This window comes from Manis pentadactyla, chromosome 1, assembly GCF_030020395.1.
Source record: "Manis pentadactyla isolate mManPen7 chromosome 1, mManPen7.hap1, whole genome shotgun sequence".
NCBI lineage: Eukaryota > Metazoa > Chordata > Mammalia > Pholidota > Manidae > Manis > Manis pentadactyla.
In genome coordinates, this window is record NC_080019.1 from 137,043,010 (window position 1) to 137,065,276 (window position 22,267).

The following is a 22,267-nucleotide window of genomic DNA, read 5'->3' on the forward strand; positions in this document are numbered from 1 at the left end:
GCTTATATGCATATGCTGCATTATCCAAATCTGGAAAAATATGTGGCCATAATGGTTAACAGAAGTATCTATAGGGTAGGGGTAAACTGGGGGATGGAAAAGAAATTAGGAGTAGGTAAGAATAAAAATACTTGCAAAATAGAAATGGATTCATGGTATGAAGTTAAGTGAGACTGATAAACATAAACAAGGACAAGTCAACATGGACTTATTTCATTAATTCAGCAAAGGTTTGTTCAATGAAAACACACTGAGTGCATGAACGCATTGTGAGGTTTGCTGTAACTTCAGTGTAGTTTTTAGTAGGTAAAAGAAAACAATAAAGCAGACGTAAAAGCAAAACTATAGATATTCACATTGTATCATGAGGCTAAAAGGAAGGTGCTAACAATCATACTCTTGTCTGGCAAGGAGATGGCCCTAACCCTCATTGTGACTGCTTTTGGAGACAGGACCTTTAAAGAAGTAATTAAGATTAAATGAAGTAATAAGGGTGGGGCTCTAATACAGTATGACTGATGTCCTTATAAGAGGAGGAAGAGACACTAGAGATGTGTGTGTGTGTGTGCAGACAGAAAAGGTCATGTGAGTACAAAGTGATAAGCCTCCTGTTTGCAAGCCAAGAACCCTCAGGAAAAACTAAGCCTTCCAACACCTTGATCTGGACTTTCAGCCTCCTGAACTGTGAGAAAATAAATTTGTTTTCTTAAGCCACTCACCCAGTCTGTGGTATTTTAATACTAGCAAACTAATACCTAGCAAACTAATACTCATCCTTTGGATGGAGTTATCATGGGCACAACAAATGATATTTAATTTGCTTAATGACATAAATTTTAAAAAATGTTTAAGCAAGAGTGAGTATCCCTACTCATTTCCCCAAGCATCTGAGTGATTGTGCTTTTTGGGCCATGACAGCAGGACTCAACCCTGAATAATGAAACAAAGAGAACTTTTGGAGAATTAGATAGGCAGAGAAAATCCACTTTACAAAATTGATATGGGAAGCAAAAAAATTTTTAGTCACTTCCTTAAAATTGCAAGTGAGAGAAATACTGAAAAGCTTTTGACAAAGGATCAGAAGTGAATGGAAATAAAACAGTATCCATTAAGGTGAATTAAATGCTACTGGTAGTTTCATTCAGTGCCATGGTTCTCAAACTTTCACAGACATCAAATCATCTGAAAGACTCACCGGAACTTGCTAAAAGTTGCAGTTTCTGAATCAGTATTTCTAGTGTGGAGGTCATGACTTCACAGAGATCTAACGTATTTCCAGATGCTGCTGAAGCTGCTGGCCTGGAGACCACATTTTGAGAACTACTGATTTAGTGTACCTGTGATCATTACTGTATTTTACTGAATCTTAAAAGTATTACAGGGTCTCCTAGGTTCACTCATGGATACAGTCTCCCTAAACTTTGTGTTTATAAGAAGTTCCTAAATCTTAAGTTCTGTTTTAATTCTAAATTATTTCAAAATGTGATTTTTTAGGGGTGGGACAGGAACACTATAATAATCAAAATCAGTCATTTAAATAAAAGTAAAATCAGCCATGGATAACAGTTGTAAGAGATTTCAATTTTTAAATTACTAGCTGTAAGTTATATGTAACCCAGTAAACAACGTAAGGAAATTTCAATCACTTAAATCTTAAGACTGAATTAAAAGCTGATACAAAAACAAGTTTTTTCCCCAGGTCTTGAAAAAGGTCACTTCGTTAATTAAGTACTTCAGATTCATTACTAAGAATGAATAAACCATTTTTTTAAGTACTAAGTAAATATAATACTAATACTTACCTTCAGCACAAGAGCCACATATGAATCTCACATTGCCTTGTGAAGGGAGTAATATCCATATGGTGTTTGAGCACTTCGTGTCTTAGTAGTCAGTTATACATAAAAACACAAACTTTACCATTAATGATAGAACATCATAAAATACTGAAGATACTACAAAACCTTTGGCAATATATTTGGAGTTTTAAAACTGTTGATTTGAAACCAATGCAGAATACTAAATCTGCTTAGTAGATAATTTAAAATCTAAAACAAAACATATTCTGATAGCTACAAACATGCAAATTCTAATTTTACAACAGAAACAGTACCAATTCCTTGCCATTAATACTGTAGCAATACACTGATACCTTTATAAGGAGCATTATATAATAGCTTAATATTTTCTTCTTCCTCCATTATCCAGTATCTTTTGTGAGAGGCACTTATAAAGAGCACTAATTTTGGTGACGACGCTGTAACAAACATACACATAGTATAATGATATATTTTACTATGCTAACAAAGTATCATTTATAAAGAAATTTTTATAAATTCAAAAATAGGTTGTTGGTAACATAGTTACCTTTAAAGCATTGATTTTCATTCACAATATTACCCCATTAATCTTAAACAGCAGTTCCATCTACAAAATATTTTCCTTTTAGAAAAGGAGAAAAATAAAAGCAGGTAAGATACTCAAAACTTCTCATTCAACAATACCTTCATTTCACAGCATTGATTAGTAGAGAACATTTTCAGTTAAAGTGGTATACAATTTACAAAAATAGAATGTTATATATGCCAAACAATGTCCTCCATTATGAAGAATATGTGTATGTGTATATGTATGTGCATATATACATATACATATTTCTTATAAGTTTTACTATTAAATAGCCCTTATTCAAGTACTTTTTTTCTGATATCTTTTGAAATAATCACCTTACTATATTATTTGTAAATACATAAAAAAATAAAAGGTGAATCTAAGAAAAAGTTAAAAGTTCCAGTGTGGTTGACTTAAATATCAGCTGCTTACTTCAGTGAAAACCCGACTTGAATTCAAAACAGGTGTAGGTGCCATAGTAAGTTTAACAACTTAGTCAAAAATAGATATATTTAAATGTCAAATACTTAGAAATTTCCAATGTGTTAACATTAGAGCAAAATTAAAAGTTTGTATTAATCTATTCATCACCCAATCTTAAACATTCCCACACAAAGTTCATTTACATAACTAAAACAATACACTAATATACAATATACCTGCTTACAAACATGTAGGTAGCCATAAATAAAACTTTATTCTTAATTTCATTTACAAGCTACCAAATATTATATATCGTACACAGTGCTGAACACTTAAATGGCTGTAGTCATGGAAGGATCCATACTGAATGGAAAGCTGTAGATAAAGAAAAGATAAAAGCATGATAATACTGTAACAGAAAGATGGCAAAAGCATGGTTTTGCCATAATAAAATCAATCAGATCTGTGATTATACATCAGTTCTGGTTAAAACAAAGTCCGAGTGCCATGCGATTCTCAGCTTTATTGTTTGCAGTCTGGCTAAAGTTTGTAGAGTCATTTTGTCTTTTACCATTATTAAAATTAAAAAAAAAACGTTAAAAACTATAGCAGCAGCAAGCAAACCCTATGACAGGAAGGCAAGGGTTAAGAACTAAAAAATTTTATACAGTGTGTTTAGGGAGAGTGTATGCAGTTTATCTTCCATCAGCAGGAGTTCGACTGAGAGACAACATGATTCGGGAAAATCGTTCACAGAGTTCATGTGTGGAATAGGGAGGTAACTTCGGTGGCTCGTGGAAACCTTTCATCTCTGTGGAACAATCAAGCAGTTTTGGCAGAAAATCTGTCAGCTTCTCTTGGAGATGTGCTGCAAACACAAATTAGATGTAAGTAAAGAGAGAGAGGGAGAGAAATGATCATCTTCAACATGATTTATTTTTTTGGAATGCTCAGCTGATGTTTCATTTTAAAATATGTAGAATAAATTATTTGAGAAGAGGTAAGATATAAATGATAACAGTGGCACACAGTGTACACAGCTTAGCTTGTAAATAAGAAAAAAAGTAAAGATGTAAATATAAAAATATTACAGAGCATAAAAAAAGTTAAGAATAAATAACATCTAATTCTAACTGCTTTTAATCCCAGCAACTCAGGTGCCCACTAGCATTTAAACTTACATTCAATTTCTTGTCCAAGATAGGAACACCACCGATTTCTCATATCTTCCACAGCAAGTATATCTTTCTCTTCCATTTCATCCACCAATAATAGTGGCAAAAATGGGACAATAAACTCATTCATGATAATCAAACCATTGTTTACTTCTCGATCCTCTCCAGATTCAAACAGTTCTGCTGCTTGCTCATTTAATTTCTTAATGCAATAAGAAAAGAAGAACAGGTTTGTTTCCTTTTTTAATTAAATAAAAATGCCTGTAAGTGTTAATACTGAAGACAACACAATAAGTATTTGACCAACAGTATTAGAACAAATGGACCAGGAAAAACAATCTCAATGTATTCTAGTAAGAGAAGTCTTTTAGAAAAAGCTTTGTAAATACAAAAACAGAAACAAAAGCAAAAAGAAGTGGGGAAACAGTAATGTCATGTTGTGTTGTAAAGTTCATGTGCAGCTTTTATTAATTTGATCATCACTATAGGAGTCATTTTTTATTTATTCTCCAGATGTGAACTTTCTGCAGTTCTAAAATTTGAGAAGCACTCAAGGTAATATCAAAAATAAACTCAGACTCTATGTTAATTTTGAAACAGTGTCAGCTTAATAAGTACTGCTGTAGTTCTTGATACCTAAATATAATGGTAATCAATTCATTTATTCCTTCAAAGAATTCTTAATGAGTACACGCCATGTGCCAGAAACTGGTCTAGATGCAGGGGGTACTCAAGGGATTGGTACAGAAAACTCTTGTGGAATTGACAGTTTGGTCCAGGGGTCAGAAAACTTTTTCTGTAAAGGACAAAATAGGAAATATTTTAGGCTTTGAGGGCCCTATAATTTTTGATGCAACTACTTTGCCATTGTTGCACAAAGGTACCCAAGTATGGTATGCAAATAAATAGGCATGGCTGAGTTTCAATAAAACTTTATTTACAAAAACAAGGTAGGCAGGAGCACAGGCCGAGTGTACTGACCTCCATAGGAGAGAGAAATCCATGAGATAAGGAATAGAGACATAAGAGACAGATATGGAATATAGGTAGAGCAAGAGTTATAATATTTAGGGCTTACGTCTAAAATCTTATATTTACAGCATGACAAGTATTTTTGAATAATCGTAATTTTTGGCTGAATTTCTAACACAAAATTATATTATTTCTTATATATACATTATCTTACTCTTGTGAAATTTATGTTGACCCTGTAGAGAGGCTTATGCTAAAAGTCCAGTTTAGCCACTGGGGCATCTAATCTTGAGAAAATAAGAAATGTCTTAGCTTCAGTTTCTTAATATGAAAAATGAGATACTATTACATAGTAAGATGATTAAATGAGACAAGCCTTGAAATACCTAGTATATTTTTTATAATATGCATTCAAAGACATATTAGTTAATATTATTATTTTCAAATGTAATGTTAAATTTATTGAATCAAACATGTCTGGAAACAAATATTCTACATTCAAAGCCAACTTTATTTATCCTCTTAAGATTCCCCAAGCATAAAACTAGAAAGTCAGGCAGCTTTGAAGACTCTATTTCCTTCCTTCCACTCGTCCAATATTTACGAAGTTCCTTGATTACATTGCCTTCACTATTGTCTATACCCATTCTTCATACCTATTGTACTTCTCCCTTAGTGGAGGTTCTCCTTCCACTGCCTAGGGTTCTTGACTTCAAATCTCTATTACTTTCCAGCCATCGTCTAGTTTACTAACTACTGTCCAAATTATTTTCTGAAAACAAACCTGATCATGCCAAACCTAATCAAACTTACAATGGTGCAGACTCACTAGAATGGCACACAGCCTCTTTATAGTCTGACATTACCAGTTCAGCTTCATCATGTCACCAACCCTGCTCTTCATAACCTTATCCATAATGATTTCTCTTTGTTTGTTGTTGTACACTTTCCATGCCTTTTAAAATGGTATCTCTTTGACTGGATACCATAAAATGATATCTGGTATTTGGCTGGGAAAATAAAAATGATCTGTGTGCATCTCTCATCAGATTGAGTTTACTGAGGACAAGAAATGGGTCTTATCTTTGTATTCCTCAGAATCTGACACTCAGTAAATACTCAAAATGAAAAGGCTGAAAGGAACACTAAAATAATCTTCATGAGGTTTCATTTTAATTCTTATGTAAAACAACGTGGCTAGATTATTGTCACAAAGTGGTAAGAGAAACATTCTACCATTTTTTTAATGTTTTAAAGTAACCATCTGGTTTTGGTTGTATTTATATTTAAAATTGTATTTCCATGTTTTGAAACATTTCCATATCCCAAACCTTCAATGTTTTTAGGTTAAGAATTACTTTAATTCATCCAACGCAAAATTGTATTTATGTAAAACTTTGTATTTTTTTTTTTACGCTATTGAAGTATATATAATTCAAGTCTTCTTCCTTGTTAAGGAAGGAGTTAAGACCCTTTTGAAACCGACCAAATTAAGAATACTATCCTCAATGGATACAAATCATCAACAATTCAAGTTTTAAAATACACTCAAATGTAGTAAAATCATTTGAGAGAAAAATTATAAGATTACATCCTTCTAATATTCCCATTCAAAAATTTTAAAGACATATTACAGATTACAACATATACAATGTGGTTCTACTGTAATAAAATATTTCACCAGGAAAACTATATGAAGTTTCTTAAAGTATATTTTAACTATGTACATCCTACATAGGTTCAAAAAGTCATACACTAATACCTTTGTGTATATATATTTTTTTGTATAGGAAAAAATCACAACTTAGGAGTTTACAATATAGAATGGAGTGATGTTAACAGTTAACTAAGAATGAAATATCATCAGAAAAAAGTATGAAGATGGAATTTGTGATTTTATATGTAAGGTTAGCTGACTCAAAGAATATTAACAAAGTACTCCAGATATCAAGATAGTAAACTGTTGCAAAAAAACTGCTAAAAAGCTTTTTTAAAGTTTATAACAACAGTAATATTTCAGCACACAGAAAATGAAAATACTTGAGAAAAAAAAGGATACTGTATTATAATAAATTCTGTTATTATGTACATCACTTTTACCATTATTTATAAAAACTCATAATAACTGATTTTCTGTAATAGTAACGATAATTTCTCACATTCTGTGCAGCCCCTTCTCTCCCATGAAAATAAGGGAATGGCAGAATGAAGAAGAAATCTAAACACAAATATATAATCATTCTGATAGATTTTAAGAATATTTCTGCAGTGCTTAGGATTAATAAAGAAGGGATAAGTATATTCTCCCATCTTAAGGGAGTACACTTAAATTACAGATGTCATCATGAGGCTTATCCAGCAGAATTTATAGTTAATCACCTACATATGAGCCTGGAAAATCTGTCCAATGTAAGACAAATGATAAAGTAAACACATACTATGTACGTTCAACTTACTAGTAAGCACTCTCTTCTATAATGTGATATCAATTCTTCATCATGTCCTCTGTATGGGCCTTTGGACAAGAGTTCTTTGTTATTCTGATAAGCACAGATAAGAAACAGCAAGGAATCTATGTAACTTAAAAAATCAACAGAAATACATAGCATTAGGATTTCATCTTTGTAAAAAAAAAGTCAAATACAATTATAAAACATTTTAAGTACATATTTTGACTATCCAGAACATTACAATACAAAAAAAAAAAAAAAAAAACATCTGATACATTTTAGCCTGAAAGCATTTTTTAGCAGCAGCCATATCTGAAACAAGTAGATAGTTTTATCTTAAAAGTAAACAAACAAAAAATCCAAAGCAACCTGGACTTGGAGAAAAAGGGCCATAATCAATGAATTCACATATATTTGTGTCTTGATTTTTATTTTCCCAATGCCTTCCCTTTAGACTCAAAATCTAGACTCACATGAAAAGTCAACAATCTACTTTTTAAACAACATAATTTTATTTTTGTTTTTAGGATCAGGTTATTTTTCTTCTTTATCACAAATGTCATTTGGTCATTCAGTGACAAGTCAGGTTTTTTTCTCTGTGTAGGCACAATTCTAGTCACTGAAAAAATTTAATAGAGTGGAGAACGTCCAAAGGAGATGGGGTAAGTAGAAATAGAAAAGAAGGCTTCCAAGTCTGGGAAATCTAGTGGAATACAAACAAACAAAAGAAAATGCTAACATAAAGAGCTCTCAAGGTTAGGCTTTTGATTTATATTTGAATACAAACTATGTTACATCAGTATGAGATGTTGTAAAGTTCAAACTAGGTTTTAAATAAGGAGGGGAAAATGCTTGAATACTGTATTTGCCTGTATATATTTGCCTCTATTATAAAAATAATTATCCTACTCCCAATGTGTTGTAGGAAAAATATATACAGCTATATATGTAACTTAAATATGAAAGATATTTTAGGGTATCGCCTTTGTGCCAGTTTTTCCAATCATATCTTCTCACAGATTAATTCAAAAAATGTTATATCCTACAAGATGAAATATTGTAAAGAAATACCAGGTTGTTTTAAAGTCTGGGTTACACTGCTAATCAGTATTACTGTTTATTATTTATTTCATGTGCTCAAATATAAATCAATTCTATACTCCAAATGTTAAATGTGGAATTTGGAAAGTAATGTACATAATTCATGACAAATCAAATTATACACCTAAAAACTCTTTCATGAAAAATAACTTACTTTAAATATTTTCTGAAAATGTTCCTCTCAGAAATTTTTTGAGAAAACTTGAGTATGAAATTTTATTTTGAAATAAAATGATCATAACCTTAATTAAACTTATTTTTTGTTTTATTTATGAAAGAAAAAGAAGGGAGTATTAATGATATTAAATGTTGTTTTATACCACTAAGTTAAGACAGTTTGCTGGCACATCTACTTCTCTTTTATAGCTATTAAGTTTCCTGTTAAAAACTTCTCCCTGAATGATATTCCTATCTGGCCTTCTAGACCTGAGTCACCTTTCTGAGAATAGCTCTAAAACCATGACCTTGTTCTAATTTTCCATTGAGGTACACAAAATGTTCTTTATCTTAACAACTTTAAAAATGCTTACAAAAATATTTTCAAGTAAATCTGAGTAAGATTCAGCAGTGCAGTTACCACATTCTTATTTTAAGATAAAATAAGATCATGTAGTGTGGTAGACTCTTTATCTTCACTTATACTACTGCAAAATTATGGTTTCTAAAAACACGATTTCACGGTTTCTAAAAACACGATTTCACTACACTACTCACAGAATTAACAACTATGCATCAGTAAATATTCCATTCAAAGTTTTCAAGTATTGTGTTTGCATTTAAAAAACAACTGTCTTACATGTTGCTAGCTATGACAACAGCTGTAGAGCATAAAATTAACACTTCTTTTCATGATATTCCATAAGTATTATCTGTCACCATTACCAGTTTTCTAGTTGATCTTTCCAATTTAATAAATACTTGTTTACTATAATATTACTTTCTGATCAAGTATATGTTTGAGAATTAATAAGCAAATTATACATTTAAACACACTTCCAAGTTACATCTTAAAGTCCTTTAACAAATGCTAAGAAAAGCTAACGTAGAAGGTACGCAAAGAGCAAAAAGTACACAAATACTTTGTGTATTTATCTGTTAAATTTTAAACTACAGAGGTCTCTATTTCAATTTTTCTCTCCCTAGTCATGTGACCTTGACAAAGTTATTACATCTCTACAGAACCTAGTTTTAGTTTGTTTCCCATAAAACTGAAATCTTAGACACTCTATTCAATTATAAGATCATAGTAACTTTTTTCTCAGAAATATTAATCTCAGATATCCTAAAGTGAATTTGAATATTCCTATTAAAGAAATAAAACTTTGACCAAAATAATAATTCATAAAATGGAGCAACTGATCAATATAGTTTTCTACTTCAGTGACCAAAGTGAATTATCTTAAAATTCTTAAAATTACACAATGATTGTAGGACTGTAATAACTGTATCCAAATATTAACAGTACTTTTTAATTTTGTGTGATAACTTTTAAAATTTGATAAGTGTAAACATGATGGTATTGTGCACTGTCCAGTGAATACAGTAGCATTGTTCAACAGGACTTTCTGCAATGATGGAAGTGTTGTATCTGTGCTGGACAATACAGTAACTACTAGCTACATGTGGCTACTGAACATTCAGAATGTGGTTAGTGTGACTCAGGAACTGAAGTTTTAGTTTTAAAGTTTTTAATTAATTTAAATTGTCACACACAGCTGGTGGCCACAATGTTGGACAGAATGGCTCTAGAAGTAACAGTCCAAGTTGTCATTAAAAAAAAAATATCACTGCCTCAGTGGGGGTTTCTTAACTTTACATAGAGGTGAGGGGAGGTAAAGGGGGACGTGAGGGGAGCAAAGGACAGGAAGAAAGAAAGAAAAGAAAGAGTTCAATAACCTTTTTATTTGGCTGCAATGTTATAGTATATTTAAAATATAGCACTTTCTAAGAAAAAAAATTACTAGGCAAATAATGTTAAAGGATATGAGTTAATAATTATGTGGATAATAAGTAAATGCAAACTAGCAAACAGTCTATAATAATAAATAATTCAATATCCATCCTTTCTTAATAGCAATTAAAATAATAAGTAACAATATTATAATTTAGCAGCAGAAAGTCCTTTAAAAAACATCTGTAATTTAAATAAAAAATAATCTTAATTGTTTCTGCAGTCACAATACTTAGAAGATACATGATCAGTTTCCTAGAGCTATATTTTTAACAGTAACTGAAAGTTAGGGCAGAGTAAGGTTGGAAACGCTACCTCTGACTTGAAGTCAAGAATAGACTCAGAAAGAATATGAAAAAAGCTGGTGACTGAAGGCAGACATTAGGCAATACAAAGAATTCCATGAACTGGGTACCAGCTTCTTTGGTTCCCAGCAAACTTTGATGCTTTAATGTAATCCTATTTCATCCAAAGCTTCAACTGTAGTGCTTGAGAGTTGATAAAAACAAAGATACTAATACCAGCCTTACAGATTTAATATAAAATGGAAACATACTAAAGGGAATGTGGGGTATATGGGAACTCTCTGTACTAATGGTGCAATTTCTCTGTAGATCTAAAACTTCCTAAAATAAAAACTTATTAAAAATACATGTTGTGAAAAAAATCTTTTCTGTGAGTCATATCTGAATAGGATTAAGTATAAAAATTAAGCTTTTTGTTTCATATTTGTGCACTCTGCCTTACCTTTCTCTTTGAAAATTTTCTAGCCCAATTATGAGATACATGGTTGTTTCCCTGAACTTCCTATAATCCTGATGCCACTCCTATAGGTGAAAGAAAATATTAAAAGTATGTGGAAGAAGACATTAAAACTATAACTAAAACCATGTATAAAGTAATACATTGTTTTGATAACTTCAAATTAACAGAAGCAAAGAATTCTAAGTTAAGATAAACTAGATCTAGGTCAAGACTTTAATTTCTGACACATGAGTATTTATGAATATAAAAATAAATGTAAAAATTAGACATTGATGAGTATTTAAATAATAAAGATCCTACTAAAAGGTAACACAAACACCTAAGCAGGATAATCAATCAGGTTATTACTCTCAAATACTCTTCAGTATAAAAGTATATCATTTTTATAGCTCTACATCACACCAATATAGGAGGTAAAATAAGTTACTATTCTAATATAAATCAACACCAAACACTGTTATTTGATGAAGAAATTTAAGGAACTAAAAGAAAAAGTATACTATTATATCACAATAAATTCAACCTTTAATTTTGCCAAATTTGTGCTAAATTTTAAATGTGGTAGCTTCATCTGAGATGGTGAAGAGAATAGGAGCTTCACGTTTCAACTGCCCCTCCCTTAAAAAAAAAAACAATTATAAAGCATGCAATAGAACTACATGACTCAGAAATGACATCCTGTAAGCTCTAGGAAACAAAAAAATCAGGATTTTTTTTCTTGCCCTTTTTAACAAAAACTGATTCAAGGAAAACTGTAAGACTCAATATAGGATTAACCTAAAAGAGGTACAGATACTGATACAAAGTTATTAAAGCTTGTATACATACATTACTATATAAAAATGAAATTAAAACATGTGTAAAACCAGTTATTGACCAACTCTACCCTCCTTGAATATAAGTATTTTAACTTTTTAATTTTTGTATTTAACTTTTTTAGGCATAATTTTCATTACTTAATAATATGTAAAGATAAAAATCTGTCTGCAAGTGTAAAGTTAGCTTGTTTGGGGAATGTATTCAAATTGCCACTTTACTGTCACTAGAATTGCCTTAAAAGTTGTGAGTAGGTAAACTGTTTCTGTAAAGAGCTGAATGGTAAATATTTTAGGCTTTGCAGGCCATGCAGTTTCTGTTGTAATTACTCAACTCCACAACTATAGTGTGAAAACACATGCACAGTATGCAAAATTTTACTTATAAAAATAGGTGGATTTGGTCTGAAGGTCTTGACTTTATAGCAAGACGAAAAGAGGTAGGATACACAAATTCCAAAAGCATGTCATACAAATATTTGTAAGATTTAATGGCTGTGCAATTAGAATATGAGAAGTTTTCATCTAAACTGATAAAGCATCCTTACTAGGGAGGGACTGCAGCATCAAACTGCAATTAAAAATCAAGTCCCACATAACTTGATCTTCAAAACAGGGGTAGAGTGAGTAACCCATTTGCTTGCTAACTCTGGTATTTTGTGTACATTTATTTTTAATGTATTCCTAGATCTTCTATTCTGCTTTGTTGTTCTAATTTACCCATTCTTACGCTATTATTGTTACAAAGCATAATTGTTAAGATACTATGTTGAGTTCTAATAGAATAGGCCTTCCTATCTTGTTCCTCTAGAATGTCTGGGCTAGACTGAGATGTTTGAATTTCCACAAAATTTTTGAATCGGCTTATCAAGCTCCATCAAATTACTTGCTGAAATTTGGTGTGTATATATATATATATATATATATATATATATATATATGTGTGTGTGTGTATACACACACACACACACATATGCATTTATTTAGGTCTTCTTTAATGTCTCTTAAATTCATGCACATTTTTTGTCAAATAATTTCTACATACTACATAGTTTTGGATGCTATTGTAAATTTCATTTTCTATTTGTTACTGGGATAAAGGAATAAAACTTGTATTTGACATAAGTTTACATGTTGCAAAGCTCTCTGCTGAGGGAACGTCCTTGAGAAGTGACCGCCAGTTGACATATAAGCTGGACCCCAGCAATCGGAGGTTCCTCACCTCCATTCCATCCTTGTAATATGGGTTCTGCCTGTCTCCCCTGCTCCCAGAGGCTGCCTCAAAGACATAGCCTTGAAACAGTGATGCAGTGTTGATATCATCTGGACAGTAAACGCAACTGAACCCAGTTAAGAATTCTATAAAACTTTTTAAGATTTGACTGGTGGGTATGAAGATCTCATCTTACAGCCATATAAGACAAGATCTGTATTAAGTTCCCTTGTTTATTTAGGCCTGCTGCCTATCAACCTGGAATGCTTGCCTCTTTCATTGGCCTTTCCCTGCTCCCACTGTCAAGAGCAGGTTTCCATTCACACCTAGAAGCTCCTTAGGCACTTAAAGAACAACACTTTATTATTGTCCCAATAAATTTATTTAGATTTTGTTTTTTCTAGGTATAAAATCTGTAAATAATGGTACTTGTTTTCTTGTCCAATCTTTTACTTTTTAAAATTTTTGTTGTCTTACTGTCCTGCTTGAACTTACAGTACAATTCTGAATAAAAGTGGGGATTGCAGCATCCCTTTTTCCTGGTCACAAAAGGAAAGCTTTCAATGTTTACAATTCTTATATATTTGCTATTGTTTTATTTTTTATTTTTTGAGACACATTTCAGCAGATTAGTTACCTTGTAATCCAGGATAGCTAAGGTTTTCATCAAAAATTAATGTTTTTCTTTTATCTGTCAATATGGTGAATACAGTAATTGTTTGAGGGAAATCTAAAGTAATTAAATTTGTTACTGGGACCAAACAATCAAAGGCACTTATGAAATCAACTTAAAGTTTACTAGCTGTATAAATTAAAAAGGACAAAGTATAAAGTTAAATTTAAGTCTGAAGAAATACTAGGTATTTAAACTGGTAAATTAAAAAATATATAATTTTAAAGCCAAAGTTAATGCAGAGAATTCTGTGCACAAAAATTACAAGTACATGATGTGCAACGTGTTCTCTCTCACACACACAACACTGTCCAGTAATGACAATATATATGGCTATAATGATTAAAACAAATTTTCAACTTCTCCCTAAAATAACTGATACAGCAAATGAAGAAAAATACAGTATGACTTAGGTGTACCATAGCACCTAAAAGAATGCAGGTTCTGTCAACAAAGATGTAACCTACTAACTGTGAAAACTTGGGGCAGGTAACCTCACCTCTCTATGCCTCATTTTCTCATGTGCTCAGTTGTGCTGAAATGAAGATCAGTGAATTACAGGATTCTTCAACCTACTGTTCAGCCTCTAGAAGGCACATTACCTCATATTCCTCCACGTTTACTTCTTCAGGTTTTATCATTTCAAGTTTGGCTTGAGCAACTTTCATTATGTTGTGACACCTTCAAATAAAAGAAATGCATTCCTAAATCAAAAGCAAAATTCATAAAAACTGAAAGTGTGTGTGACATAAAACAAAACTACCCAACACATTAAAATGAAATCCATTTCCACTGCTCAATACTTTTTGAGGAAATAACTCCCAAATAGTAAAGTGAAAAATGTGTTTTTTACACCAATGTTGGATACTTACAAAGTGTATAAAGACAGTATCAATAATTCTAATTTAAATTTGCCATGTTATTTTTACATATGGTTTTTATATTCTATTCTATTAATAAAGATTGTATAGGTAATAAAAATAAAATGTTTATCTATTGAGCAAGCTTAAGAAATATTAATCTAAGTTTCCCCCAAGTGGCATTATTCATAAATACTAAAAAGCAATCTAAAATATGCCTATCATTTTAGCTAAGAATGGAAACATTTTAATGGATTTCATGATCAGAATCATTGCTAAAGAAATCCCCATAGAATATATGCAGTGACCACATCCATCTCACTGTTAAGCATGAAAGATACTAAATTATCAAAACAAATGGACTATTTGTAGTCCTCAGGACAAATAGCTGCAAAAGATTAAGAAGTCAATGTGACTACTCCATGAACACTTTTTCCAAATTCAGTATTTTTAATTCAGTATTTTTGAGACATTCATGAAAGGAGAATAATTTATTTCATAATTAAATTGTGACTCCAATGAACTTCAAGAGAGCATGAATGTTTCTGTATTCTAAATCAACTTTCAATTCTTTGAATATATAACTGAGGCATAAATTTTTTGAATTAGTATGAATTCTAACTAGAATAACTAATTTTTTTAATATCATAGTTTATAGGAGTTTCTAGGAAACATTTTTGGATAAACTATAATTAATTTGCCCATTTTAAGGCTTCTCTTTACATCAGAGGATGTTTAATTATTTTATTTGTATATATGATTAAATTCTTTTTTCCAGTGATTCTCGAACAACAGTGATTTGCTCCCTTCAAGGGATATTTGCAAATCTGGGGACATTCTGCATTGTCACCACATGACAGGGTGCTACTGGCATTTCACTGGTTGAGGTCAGGAACAGTGCTAAATGTCCTATTACATTATAGTGTAGTCCCTCCACAAGAAATTATTATCTGACTCGAAATATTCATAGTGCAGGGATTAAGAAATTCTTTTATTCTCTAAAATACTGAGTTCCAAAGGGCAGTTACTTTATATTCTTCTGTTTATCCTTATATTGCTTAGCTCAGTACCTTGGTCCACAATTAAAATATACTAAAATGATCTAAATTATTTTTAGTTCAAACTTTTAAAGGTCATGACTATAAACTCAAGAGAAAATTGCAAAGCAACTGTTCAAATTGAGTGAAGTCAAATTGTGTGATATATTTATTGAAATATGTCTTTGTAGATGTATAATATAAAAATTCAAAAACTGCAATGGGAGCTACAAAAAGAAAGACAATTTGAGCATATGAATTAGATATTTCACATTTTTTAATTACCTCTCATCAAAACTCAAATTTCTGTCTCCAAATTGTTCTAATAATGTTTTTTCAATGATTTTCTTCGGTGCCTGGTTCTGGATAAAGTAAACTACTACATGATGTAACCGATAATCTGTTTCTGGTGGGGTATCTTCTTGGGCCAATTTAACCAGTCTTGAATATTCTAACTTAATTGCCTAGAAAATGCAACAAAATGCCAATTTTAGTTAATTACAATTGAAATCTTTAATTTTTTAACTTTATTTTTTCATTCAAACACATTTTTTTCCTTTTAGAGTATTACAAACAAGGTGGTACATATTGCCCCAGGTTCCATAGTTTGAAAGTATTTCCTAAAAAATGACCACATATGCCCCATCCCTTCACTATATAAATGTTCTTTTTGTTTCCACACAGAGAAGTGGTAAACTACACAATGCATCTAAACCTACTATGTGAATAATTTTGTAAAACTTATCAGAGCTTGGTCAAAGTCAATTCAGACTTATCGTAAGACTTGAGATTTCCATTCCTATGCTTTCTAATATCAGTTTGATGTACATCTCTAACAACCCAAATTCTAGCTCCCTAGAATCCCCATATCTGAAAGACAATGGCTGGCTTTTGAATGCACAGTATTATCATTACAATTAACCTGTAGCTGAATAGTTCACAAATGAAGGATGGAAAAGCAAGGTCCAAGACTATAGTACCACAGAATGAATTCCTCGTTGCTTCAAAAATATTTAAACTTCATTAATATAATAATTATTAATATCATCACTATTACAACATTCAGGTTTGAGCTTACATTTTAAGAAAAATAAGAAACACCCCAGAATTTACAACTAATTATAAAGGGAGGTAAGAAATACTAATAAATGCTTCCATACATAGCCAAATGACCTGGAAAATATTTGTTCATATAGAAATATGTGTAGAGTTATCCATCAAATACTGCTATACATAAGAAGCCCATATGATTAAAAATAACTTTTAAAAATATTCATTTATATGAGACTTATATCTAAATCCTAGCTCTATAACCAGGAAACATTTTGGAGCCCATGCAAAATATATTAAAAAACACTGTGACTTTCTTAAGCAATACTTGGCCAACCTGATATTACCACCTACATGGCTGTATTTGATTGAAGGGAGAAAATGTAGCTGACAAACATTAAATAAAGATTCTAGTTATATATTCTTACATTTCATTAAAGGGAAAGTTAATAAGTCCTTTCTATATAGCTTAGTATTATAAATAGAGTAAGATAATTCTTCATAGATAAAATAAATTATTCCTTTTTTTTAGGATATACATGTCATTCTAAAGTCCTGATGCTGTTGTTAAAAATAGCCATGAAAATTAATTATATTTTGACATGTAAGATTATAAAAGCTCACTTGACTGCATACCTAATTAGCACACTTATGCTTGCTTAGAACTCTTTAAGATTTTAAATCTTCCTGTTTTCCCAATTTGGAAAAAAGGCACATGTTCATTTAAAAACAAAAATATACTGATTTTGTGAATAACTGAAACAAAAACAATGACTTTCTTCCTTACTATGGTCCTGAAGACAATGATTATCATAGGCTATTACAAGAGTTTTTGAATATTCTTATATTTCACGTATCATCCTTTTGACTAAAATTAGTATGATCTAAAATAAATAAATTTGTAGTGAGTCACTTAAAACAATACTGTAGGTTTAGAAATAAAGAATCAAAACACTAAGTGGTTATCCATTCTCCTACCTAATTTCGAAAATAGAGGTTATGATTTTTTAATATATTGCAAATAGATTTCTATTAGAGAGCTGGAGTATATATCCTCTTTTATTCAAAGATTGTGTTTATCTCTTGGTTTTGCTCTATTTAAGATTCTCCTAATTTTCACAAGTAAATGTCATTTACAATTTATAGGTGTTTAAGCCAGCAAAGGCACACTAAATTTTAGGAGTAATTTTTCAAGCACACAAAAAAATGTATTTTACCAATATAAACTCATTTCTCAATTTTTAAAATTTATTAACTTCCTTTTTAGTTTTCTGACTTTTAAAATATACTGCAATCATATCTATTTCTTCAAATTTTCAACAGATGTTTCACGCTGATATATTTAGCAGACCTCTGCACCATCTATTGTGATGAGTAAAGTTAACATTGCTGAGTTGTTAAATTTGGCTCATATTACTCCCTCAGAATCCCGTTTTAGAATTGTGTTTGTCCTTTCCATGCTTTTTGGCTGTTTAAGAAGGTAATTGTATACATTAATTATCAGATACTTCAATGAAATCCCCACACATTTACAAAATAAAATGTGACATGTGTCATCAGGTGATGGAACTACTTTGCATTTAATTTTTTAATGTCTCTCTCACCAAAACTTTAACGTGACCCTACTAGTCAGGTCCACTGTTACCTATTCATTCTTCTTTCTTATTAATCTTCAATAAAAACCTCCTTCCATCTAGGTCAGGCTTGTCTCCCCTCAGAGGCATGCATACCTTTGTTTCTTAAGTTCTCTACAAGTGTGATGCCTGTATTGTTCATTCCCCATCTACCTACAGATGAACCATTCAGTAAGAATTCTGTCTTTAGAAATCTTCAGTTCTAAAGATCCTAATAATCTCTACACAGACTTTTTTCTACTTTTCTAAATATTATAAAATCATATACATTTTTTACACAATCTGTAACTTCTTAACACAAATGTGTAACTTCTTACAGACTTTACTTTGATATAACTGTACATATGTATCAAAAGATACCAAATATACAAACATACAATATACTCTGGAGGCAGTAAGATCTCAGGGAAGTCAGCTAGACTAAGATTCAAAAAGCTAGGTATACCACTTACTTATCATAACATAAAACAAGTCATATAATTCTCCAAGTCTTAATGTTCCTATCCCTAAAATACGTTGGTTGAGTTCAGAATATATATGTGTGTTTATATATTTGTGTGTATATGTGTGTGTGATATATGTATATACATAAATATAATGTTTATGGACTACTTAAAAAAAAACTGACAATGTACCAAAAGATAAAGAAAACGTACTTTAAAATACAGAGGACCAGATATATTATTTGACCACAGTGAAATAGGAATTACAAACAAGATAGGAATTAAAAACAAAAATAACTCCCAAACCAAATAACTGGAAATTTTAAAGTACTATTTTAAATAGTTCTTGGGCAAAAGGAATCAAGACTAATATTAGGAATATAAGTCATCAAAACCTATAGGACACATCCAGACTAGTAGTCAAAGGAAAATCCCAAGTTAACCAGTACAGAATAAAATTATTTTCAACAAGCTAGGAAAAGAAAATAAACCAAAAAAAAAGGAGTATAAAATAATGTGGTTATTGGATAAAAACAGGCAAAGGCCTTTTCTTTCCAAAAAGCTGGATGGAAGGCACCAGAAATAAGAAAGGTAGTAATACCAAAATTACAGAACTCTTTAAAATTTATAAAAGAATAATACACATAACTTTATGCTAATAAATATTCTGATTAAACAAATGATCATCTAGGAAAATATAAATCACCAGAATGATTTAAGAGGTAAAAAATGGAAGAGACCTAGAATAACAATGTTAGAACTGAAAAGGTTGCCCAAGATCTATACCCAAAAAAGGAATCAAGCCACACTATTTTAGAACTGTGCTGTTACATAAAATCTTCAACGATCAGATTAATTTCTATGATATCTGAACTTCTCCAAAGCTTGAAGAGAGGGAAAGTCTCCTTAATGATTATACAAGGCTAGCATAACCTGAATATCAAACTTTGACAAATACAAAAAAAACATAGATCAATTTATCTTTGAACATAGATGCTAACACCATTATCAAAAATTGATAAGCTAGATTGTGTCCAAAAAGAATATATAGGATAGAATTTACAATGATTAAAAAAAAGGTCAATGTTAAACTCTGCATTCCAAGGATTAAGGATTAAGGAGAAATCTATTCAGCTTCTCAAACAGATGCATTGAAAATTTTCTGAATTCCAGCACCAGTTTAAAAGAAAGCTAACTATGAATTTAAGAAAGTTTTAAAATTTATAAGGAGTATATATAGAAAATCAATATTACGTATCACACTTACTAATAAAGCACAAGAGACACTTGAATTAAAATCAGCAACTACACAAAGGAGCTAACTATGATTATTTTAATATTCGACTGTATTCTGCAAAGACTGGTTAACATAATAAAACTAGAAATGAAATTAAAAGTATACAGGGAGGCAGTTTACTGAAATAATCAAGATTATCAACTGAAAAATTATTAGAAAACTTATAGTTCCAGATGGTAACTAGATACAATATAAATAAAATTAATTAGTTCTCCCATTACCTGTATAATAACTTGGTAGAAAAAGTGGGACTAAAGACTCAATTCATAAAAACAAACAATTTTTATTCATCTTGGAATGTATAAAAGAAAGGTATAACACCATTATGAAGTGAATTTATAAATATTTGTTAAAAAGACATAACAGGACCAATAAAAGTGAAACAAGGCATAGAATGTTCCTTTTTGGGAAGATTCAAGAATAAAAAATGTAACTCTCCATCTCATTCTAAATTAATGCATTATATAATTCAAATGTAATCAAAGTCTAATCTGGGGAGGAAAGAAGCAATTGATTCTAAAAATCACCAAAAAGTAAAAATGAGACTTGCCAAAATTTTTGTTTATAAAAGAACAAAAGCGATACAGTGGTTTTCCTATAAAATGTCAAATCATATTACAAATGGTCCATAATGTAAATAGGTGTAGTGTTCCACAGAAAAATAGATCAATGGAATAGAGGACCCAAACAGACCCACTTATAAATAGATTAAATATGTGATAAAGATAGTATATCAAGTCCAGGTGAAAAGGATGCATTATTCAAAATTTTGTTTGCACAGCTATAGATTTCTCTATTTGGAGAAAACTAAAATCCCATTTCTAGGAATTTAAACAAAAAGTAACAATTATGAAAATACCGGGATTAGAAACTTGCATAATTTTAGAAGTGCACATATAGCCCCAAATCCATACAGAAAATGTTGCTACATTTTACAAGATTTTTAAAATTCTGCACAGTAAGACACCAAAAACAAACAAAGATAGCTAAAAAAATTAAAAATGTAATGTGTAAATTATAGGTGAATCAAATTTCTTAGCAGACCAAAAGCTCCATTAACTTAAACAAACACAAAACTCCTGAAAATAAAAAATGTGCAAAGATGATGAGTTATCAGCTAACATAAGAAAAAATAACTGCCATGGAAAAAGATGGTGGCATGAGAAGTGAGGCAGAAAACTCCTCCCATAACCACATAAAACAAGAAAATACATCAAATACAACTAATCCTGAAAGAGGGACCTGCAGACTGCTTACAGGCTGCCTACATCTAGAGAAAACCTCACAGAAAAGGGGAAAGGAGCAAAGCCGCCATCTGACAGGACCCAAGCCCTCCCAGCTCACAGGTGGGAGGAAGAGAAATGGAGTCGGGAGGGAGCAGAAGCCGAGGACTGGTAAACACCCATTCCTAGAGATCTACTCTGGAGCACAAACCCACATCACATGGTACTCTGGAGATTAGAGAGGTCGGAAAGCAAAGACAGGTGGAATACTCAAAGAGACTGTGATGCCAGCCCCTTGTGGAGAACGGGTACCCAGAACTGGCTGCTCCAGGACAAACTGAAGTCGTGCACACTGAAAGAATTCCCAACAGCGGGAGGGGTGCTAAAGAGACAAGGATTAGAAAGAGCTTGCTACTAAGGAGAAAGGAGAGGTGGACAAAATTGTCCCAGCACACTCAGCCCAGTAGGTGGGGAACTTTCAGGAATTTCAGGCACTCCATCTACCTGGCTGGCAATGAAGCACTGAGGCCCCACACTGCGACAGGCTGCATGCCATTCCTTCCTCCTGGCCAGCACCAGTTTGTAAACTTCTACCCTTGCCGCCATTGTGCAAGGCCAGCTGGAAGGAGGCCCCATTTACAGCAGCTACAGGGGCATAGCACAGAGGCTCCTCTCCCTGTGTGCTCAGCCCAACCAAAGGGAGAGGGTTGGGGAGGATGAGTAGGGGGCGGGGAGAAGGGGATTAAAGGGTATTATGATTAGCACACATAATGTAGGGGGATCATGGGGAAGGC

General features: G+C 31.6%; 1 protein-coding gene across 10 annotated transcripts in view; it reads right to left on the reverse strand.

Moving 5' to 3' along the window:
- Positions 1-2,278: 2,278 nt before the first annotated feature.
- USP25 (ubiquitin specific peptidase 25) overlaps positions 2,279-22,267 on the reverse strand; it is a 152,960-nt gene continuing 132,971 nt past the window's right edge. For all 10 annotated transcript variants that reach the window (XM_036881444.2, XM_036881441.2, XM_036881438.2 and 7 more), the window contains 6 exons: positions 16,112-16,290; positions 14,532-14,610; positions 11,211-11,290; positions 7,418-7,541; positions 3,996-4,191; positions 2,279-3,682 (listed from right to left, as the gene is read on the reverse strand). In XM_036881444.2, coding sequence (XP_036737339.2) covers positions 3,510-3,682; positions 3,996-4,191; positions 7,418-7,541; positions 11,211-11,290; positions 14,532-14,610; positions 16,112-16,290 — 831 coding nt within the window. In that variant the 3' untranslated portion in view covers positions 2,279-3,509. The remainder of the gene's footprint in view (positions 3,683-3,995; positions 4,192-7,417; positions 7,542-11,210; positions 11,291-14,531; positions 14,611-16,111; positions 16,291-22,267) is intronic.